Raw genomic sequence first — 8372 nt, 5'->3', positions numbered from 1 at the left:
TTAAACTAGAGTAAATAAATTTAAAGTGGCTTTTGGTGACTTAATATTTTAACTATAATATGTATGAACACAAAATTGAACCGCATTAATTGAATTGGACGGATTTGTATACTATTATATTATTAAGATAGACATCGATACCTCACTTGAATTATGACACATTTTTATATCACTCATAATAACATCTCCCTTCCAATATAAAAAAATATCTACTATCTACAAAACTAAACATAAAAACAACTTCAACATTACGGTAGCAAGATCAGGTATTCTAAAAGGAAGGAATGCATGAATCACTTAAATACTGTACGGCAGAGTATTTTTCAATAAGAAAGTTTTGTCTTTTATCTAATTAGGAATAATAACCAAAATACGTATTTACATATAAATAGCAATGCGAGATACATGGCTGTGAAAAATCACGATTTAGTATTAGATTTATAATTCTTTTAACCAGTCATGGGAACTTCTTCCGCTCGTTTTGAAACAAGACTCAAATCGAGAGGATTTTTCATAATATCCTTGCCATTATCATCATTTAAATCGATACTTAGTTCAGGTTCTGAATCACTAACGTCTTCATTTTTTGGACTTCTAAATAAAACAGCAGTAGACTTGATAGATAGGTCTATCGGTTGATCCTGTTCGATGGCAACTCCTGCAACAGGTGGAGAGTGCAACATCAAGTCTCCTCCATTTCGGTTTTGCCACGCTAGTCCTGGTGGAATCGGTCTTATGTTTTGAACTGGTGTTGGCAAAAACGGGCCGTTCCTTGGAGTAAAACTAGGCGAAGCTGCCATAGCTCCAAACGCTGATGGAAGAACGGGAGGTGGTCTTTTTCTTCTAAATTCCTTATTTTGATGTTTAATAGCTTGTAACCGTACATCCTTTTCACTGCTAGGCGACGATGCTGGTCTAAAAATGCTTAAACCGCTCGTACTTCTTGAACTATTATCGTCTTCTGGGTCAGCTGATGATGCTCCGGAATCAGACGGAGACACACTTTGTCGTGTTACTTCATCTGTATACGTATTTTTCTCTGAATTTTTATAATATTCTGCTAAAGCTGCAGCTGGCAACAAGTTGCTCGGTAAAAAAGATGGACTGATTGAAGTATTGAATGTGGGTGGCGATTTACTTGTTTGCATTTGTTGTATATGTTGTTGCTGTTGTTCTTGTAAAAGGCAGTGAATTTTAAACCAGTTTGATCTTCTCCCGTATCTTGATCCTGATTTGGACATGCCGACTAGCAAACATTTCCGTAGCCTGCATGCCTTGCAAGCCGTCCTGTTTTTCTTATTGATGACACACTCGCCATTGTTCTTGCATTCAGAAATCGAGGACAGGTTATTGTACGTCCGGCCGAAGAACGACTGTAACAAGAGAGAAATGCAATATTAATAATGGAAAATTTAAGAAGGATATTTGATTACAAAAAAAATGATGACATCAATTTAATAAACTCGAATGTATTAATTTCATGTAAAATATCGACAGGTTTCCGTGGCTCTCGCATAAAAAATAGCAATTTATAGTGCTTACAGTTAAAAAGTTGCATGTAGGCTCGTTCGAACGAGAACATCTCCGTACGAAATTAAAAAGTACATTTTTCAAAAAGTCATCATAAAGAGCATTGCGCGGCGTATCGAAATCTAGGTCAGCGCAGAAAAGGTTATATCTCAAACTTAATATTGCAGATGTACTCTTACGTCCTGTTGTGTCTCCGACATAAATAATGGGAATGCTTCTCAGATTTTTTTGGATAAATTTGGATGTTTCCCCGCTGAGAGCGGCCTCGTGTCATTTCTTACTCAATTAAACTCGTACAAAAGCGTAAAATATGTGATTGTGCTACAGTTTCACCGTTTCTTAGTGTGGTCGGAAAGCCTTTTTGCGCAAACTTACGATATGTCACATTACTTGGGATTATAGCAATATTTTTGATTGCATATTGCGTTTGACCGGAACCCTTTTTTTGTATCGTCTCCTAACAGTAACCGTTTACAAATTAGCATATTTTAAATTATTCAAATTGAATTTTTGCTAATAACCATAAACATTAGTGAATTGTAATTAAAAATATTAAATATATTTATGTTTTTAAAACCATTATATATATACTAATTTATGCGTTTAATTCAAATGTATACTATAACAAATTTTTGGACAAAAAATGTTGTAAATTTCGACATAATCAATAAAACGCCATTTACGATTTTTAAATTTTGGTAAGCATACTATTTGAGATAGTAAAAATTAATTTTGAATTACGAATGAGATCTAAGCTTGTTTTATATTTCTGTCCAACCTACTTAAACTGAAATCAAATTAGATAAACTTCTTCAAATTATATTACTTGAGTCAAAATCTTTCTTTAAAGAAATCTAAGAGAAAATCGAAAAATACGTGATACAATGTCAATTTTCAAATAACTTATGTCCAGTTATAGAGGCGAGGTAATTTCGCGAACGTAAATATGAGTCACTAGATTAGAAATTTAAGATAAAGTGCCTCTTCGTTATGGGCGCGGATCTCGCGTTACAGATACGACCCTCTAATTGAGACTCTCGGTACGTGACTCGATTCACTTCTAAGGCTGTTTGCGTCGAAATAGAAGTTAGCAAATTAAATGAACGATTACATATTTTAAAATTTGAATTTATATGCGTACGAAATTTTGGTTCATCTATTGTTATCTTTAGTTTTAGTTGAGTTAAGTTAGACCTTTTACGCTTAATAATAAATTTTATGGCATATTTATGATACATATAAAATTCGAAGTTGATAAAAATTTAGTCAAAAGATGGTGTAGATGTCATGAGTACTAATGTTTATTATAAACGAACTAATTAACTGAGGTAGGGCACAGCAGGAATTTCCTGTTGAAAATATGGAGCAGCCCAACTAGGGTAGTACCTCGATCTTAGATCACAGCTAAATATACTGCTTTGAAGCAGTGTTGTCTTCCTGTTGGTGAGTAAGGGGACCAGAGCTCCTGGGGATCGGGTAATCGGGGATAGGGTCGGCAACACATTTGCAAGCGTGCAAATGTCCATAAGCTACGGTAATTGCTTACCATCAGGTGAACGCTTGTTTGCCGACCTAGTTATACAAAAATTAAAAAAAAATTATATACAGTTTTTCGGATGCAATGGAAACTCTACCGTTAATTTTATCATTAAGAAAATCTTTTTCTGCTTTATAAGATGTGCACTTTACAGGAATATTTTTGTGGTACAATAAGGCACTAATTTATTTTAATATTATAATTACTTGTAATTAATGTCTTTAATCGTATTATTGGCGAAAGCAATTTATTCAGCTGTGTTTGTTGACATTTTTTGTACAGAATCGTAAGTATTATTTACAAACGCAGCATAATTAAAATATTTTGCTATAATACGTAGTCACGTGTACCTATGTAGTAAATAAAAATTGAAATTTAAAACAGCTGTAAAAAACATGTAACTTCTGGTTATAAAAAGTTTTTTTACTTTACCATTTATATAATTAAGCGGTCTCATATATTATAATGATGTATGTTTTATACATTGAACTGTAACAGTTTTGAATAATTCCATACGAAATATGAATAATGTATATCTGTCACGTCTTGTTACTCTCGGGTTGGGTGTCGATACCTAATACAGCCTAGCACGATTGAATTTATACAGAGATATTGATCTGACCAATATAATTGCTTGACACTGAATATGAAATTATTGATTTTGAATTTAGTTTTAATATATTTTCTTTATAATTAAGCCAATTTCAAGTTACCCATTTTTCTTTTTTCTTTTTGATTTGCACTGTGAAAATAACTTGGATTATGTAAATGTGTGATCTTTGAGTCTTTTAAAAATGTATTCAAATCTGATACAATTTTTTTTTATAATTTAATATTATATTTACGATTTATTTTAATTACTTGCCATTATAAATTGTTTGTCGTGATGAATACAAACTTTTTTCGTTTTTCGTTGTAATTTTCGTCTGTCTGTGTGTCTGTTTGTTCCGGCTAAACTCTGAAACGGCCGGACCGATTTCGACGGAACTTTCACTGTCAGCTTATGTAAAGTGTAGGAGTAACTTAGGCTACTTTTATTTTAGAAATTTATTTGTTTTGTGACTCTGCTAATTAAACAATAACCTTTTTGTTAGATTCCACGCGTATGAAGTCGCGAGCATAGCTAATAATAAAAAACGAAATATAAATTATATTACACAGAAACATTAAAAAAATCCTTCAACAAATTCGTGTGTTTCAATCAACAAATTAACCCCATCAATAACAAAAAAATAAATAAAAGAAAACTCAATCTAAAAACTAAATTATTGAAACATCGTCATTCTTAAACTTTACAAATTGATTTGATGTTAGAGATAGCTTCAGTTAAAAAGAATTTATGGCTTCTATCAAGTGTCGCAGATGCCACGATCAACGGGTATGGAGATGAGGGGCAGTCGTCCGAAGTAACACTCGATTTATTAGCCAGCTCAAGAGTTAACTTGAATGAGACGTGAAAATACGTAAAATATGTTTCCTTTTACTGCATTTTGTTTACGGCGTGTTTTAATAACGCCACGTTGGCGCAACGGCCAAGCCATGGATTGTACCTGTAGCGCTGGCGGTTGCGGGTTCGATCCCCGCACATGACAAACATTTGTATTGGCCATACAAGTGTTTGCCGTGGTCTGGGTGTTTGTGCAGTCCTTGTGGGTCTCCCCACCGTGCCTCGGAGAGCACGCTAAGGCGTTGGTCCCGGTTGTTACCATGTACACCTGATAGCGATCGTTACTCATAGTAGGGAATACATCCGCCAACCCCCATTGGGGCAGCGTGGTGGATTAAGCTGTTATCCTTCTCCTACATGGGGAAAGAGGCCTATGCCCAATAGTGGGATATTACAGGCTGAAGCGTGTTTTAATAACAATAAGCAAGTAATAGTCGTCTGTTTCTAAGGTAAGCAACTTAATGCTTTTGTTATAGGTAACAGTTTATATACATGGTTCAATTGTTTTGATAAACATACATATTAATACTACATATGCAAATAAATATTTATGTTATATCAAGACTTGGGGCGGGAAAATGGCACAGCCACGAAACAGAAATCTGGGTCACTATAAACTGCGCCAAAGGGCTAATCAGTTTTATATCTTGAATGAAATATTAAATATCCAGGTTCAGTATCTGAACGCCCCACCCAGCCGGATGATTGCTCACACGTGGTGGTATTTGGTAAGTAAAAGTCTGACATAACCTCTCCGGTGCTGGATGGATACCCCATCCATGAGGATTTTCCGGAAGTTAAAAAAAAAGATTCAGTATCTGAAATGGTGTTCATTGTGTTTCTAAATATCTATATTAGTTTTGGGTTTTTTACTTTCGAAGCAGTAATTCACTTTTTAATAACTAAATAATACTGGACTAGACTAGACTAGGACTGGTATTTACATTTTGTATAGTTCAACAATTCATCAGATACCTTTTTTTTTGTTATCGCAGGGTAACCCATATATGGGTGATATCCAGTATGTCTGATGTATCGGGTAGGCATTCCCAGACCGTATGTCGGCTTCAGCACTTGGGGATGCAATACCGACCAAAATCCCTGCGGGAACCTTCAGCCGCTTTAATTGGAGGGACCCGGATCTGCAAGCAACAGGATCCCTCCAGCGACAGGCTGGCCTCGGCGAAAAGGCCACACTTCCCCTCCATGGGGACAATTCATCAGATACCTTGACTTAACTAAACCGTAGCATAGTAGTACCGTACATAGAGGACGTAGAAATCTAAAGTTAATCTTAGGTCAATTGTGATGGAATTGCGTTAAAAATCAAAACAAATTTTCACATTATATCTAGGTGAGATTTCGCCAAAGACGACATTGGACAAGTTATTCCTTATTCTATTATATTAAATTTTATTAGTTAGTTGAAGAAAGTGCAGTTGAAGAAAGTGCAGTTGATGAAACACTTTTAGATCACTTGCTTAAAAAATTAACGCAATTATAAAACCGACTTCATTAGATAAACTTGAAGCTTAAAGCTTGTATTTAGCTTCAAAAGCTATTGAAAATATATCACAATACCGGCTTTTCCATTGTACTGACAGTACGTATTGTCAAGCTTAAAACATTTTGTAGATTGTAAAAGTTTTTGACTAAAAAAGGTCTTTGACTTTGAATACTATCAGTTAGTCAAATATATTTGAATTCGATAACAATTTTCCGGGATTATGCACGAGAGCGTAACCCATTCACAGTTTGAGCTTGTTACTTAACCAGGGAAATCGTAAAAGTTGTTGTAACTAGGCCATACCACCCATGAAATGCAATAACATAAATCCGACTTGCATAAACGCTATACACATTTACCAGTTCGTAAAAAGACTACGAGATTGGTCGATGACACGACTACAGATTGTGGTGTTGACTAGAAATGGCACTTTCGATTAGCGGTTACCAATGATCGGTAATTAAACATTTGGTAACTAAATACTTTTTGCGATGTTATTCATAATGCTATTTTTAGTAGGTAAGTATTTTTGAAATTTAATTGTTGTATTTTTATGTAAAATCAAAGAAAAAGTCGCGTATTCGCTTTTGATGGTCGTGTACGAACGTATTATGTCTATAATATAATCAAAACATCTAAAAAAATTCAATTAATTTAAACTTGATAACTTATTTATGTATATTCTGTTTGATTGTATGGACTTTGTCTGAAATAAAATTATTATTATTACTATATTATTATTATTATTATTTAATTGTTAAGACTTATATTACCTGGGTCCTTGGACTTTATGTTACCGGTTCATTTTTTTTGTAAGGCAAAATAAAATTATAAAATAAAATAAATTATGCATTCCGTTAAAAATGCTATTCAATCATGACTATTGGAACTTTTACACATCTGAAACTCGACAAATAATTTTGCATAACCCAACAAATAATACGAATTGTAACTCACAAAATGGTCAAATATGTAACTAATAAGTGGTAAATGATACCATTTCCACGTCACAGTTCTGTGACTGGAACAATTTTGCTGCCTTCAACAAGCTAGTTAGTGATATCTAGATAAAGCCATACAAGCTAGCTCCGTGTAATGGATGCTTTAACTGATTGAAAATATTGTTTATCGTGCAGTTAATTTAGGACTTGGGAGATTTTACATCATGTATACTATGGAGATTTATTCTTACATGATTGCTCTCGATTTTTCTTACTGTGTCTTAATAACTTAAGCATTTGGTATTATTATTTTTTTAAATATAATTTGAGTATGATAGGCACAATTAAACTTATTTTATTTTATTTTGTTGCTATGCACGTGGAAATCTCTAGGGTTGTCGTAGCACAATTAAAAAAAATATTTAAACTCTGTGAAATTAGTATATAAAATTGTTATTAATCTTGAATAAAAAAATTGATTTCGACTGCGTTTAGAAATATATTTTCGAAATATAATTTTCTATACGGAGGCTATAACTTATAAGGGCGAAATACAGCCAAAAGATGTCAAACCGATTTGAGAAGTACCGAAAGTGAAATCAGATGAAACCACGAGGATCGTAATATGCTCTGATAATTACCTTTAAAAAAATTTCAACCCACGTTCCTCTATTTGCGTATAAGCAAACAAGTTGTTCAATTAGCCTCAGTCCATATATGGTGGATCTTAAAAGTTCTTACGGATTTTGATAATGTTTTTGACTAAATTTTGCTTTACTATGTAAGTAATCATCCTCCTTTTAGTACATGGAGAAAGAGGACTGTGCCCAGCAGTGGGATATTACACTCTGAGTCGTGATCAATTTACGAAATCACATAGTCCTTGGATTAAGAGCCATTTTATAGCAATAAAAATAATTGAAGTTTAATGACAGTGGCGATGAACTGGCGCAATAGCCAACGGATTTGTGTTAGCCATTTGGCTAATGTGCTGAATATCGCGCTTTTGATATCCCAGCAGAGATAATGTGTAGCGTAGACAAACGTTTGTTATTATTGTCTGGGCGTTTGTATTTGTATTGTTTGCTTCCGAGCAGCTGACGCATGATTTTAATCATACGGGACCCTTTTAATTTGCATTAATCATCATAATTTCAGCCCATTGCAGTCCGCTGCTGGACATAGGCCTCCACAAGTTCGCGCCAAAAATGCGTGAACTCATGTGCGTTGTCCATAGTCACCACGCTGGGCAGGCGGGTTGGTGACCGCAGGGCTGATCTTGTCGCACCTAAGACGCTGCTGCCCGTCTTCGGCCTGTGTCATTTACATTGCTGATTTTGAAATATTTTTATCTTTACATTAATTAAGAACCATCAACAGAATTACATTAAAAAAAATACAATGAGTTAT

At 34.2% G+C, this 8372-nt stretch overlaps 1 protein-coding gene across 1 annotated transcript in view; it reads right to left on the bottom strand.

Annotated features, from left to right (window-relative positions):
* Positions 1 to 449: 449 nt before the first annotated feature.
* Positions 450 to 8372, bottom strand: part of LOC123659663 (protein embryonic gonad-like) — a 140011-nt gene continuing 132088 nt past the window's right edge. Inside the window, exon 3 of the mRNA XM_045594860.1 lies at positions 450 to 1373. Within this exon, the coding sequence (XP_045450816.1) occupies positions 450 to 1373 (924 nt within the window). The remainder of the gene's footprint in view (positions 1374 to 8372) is intronic.

This window comes from Melitaea cinxia, chromosome 14 (assembly GCF_905220565.1).
Source record: "Melitaea cinxia chromosome 14, ilMelCinx1.1, whole genome shotgun sequence".
Lineage (NCBI taxonomy): Eukaryota > Metazoa > Arthropoda > Insecta > Lepidoptera > Nymphalidae > Melitaea > Melitaea cinxia.
The sequence above is the reverse complement of the archived record's forward strand: the minus strand, read 5'-3'. Positions and strand labels throughout refer to the sequence as shown.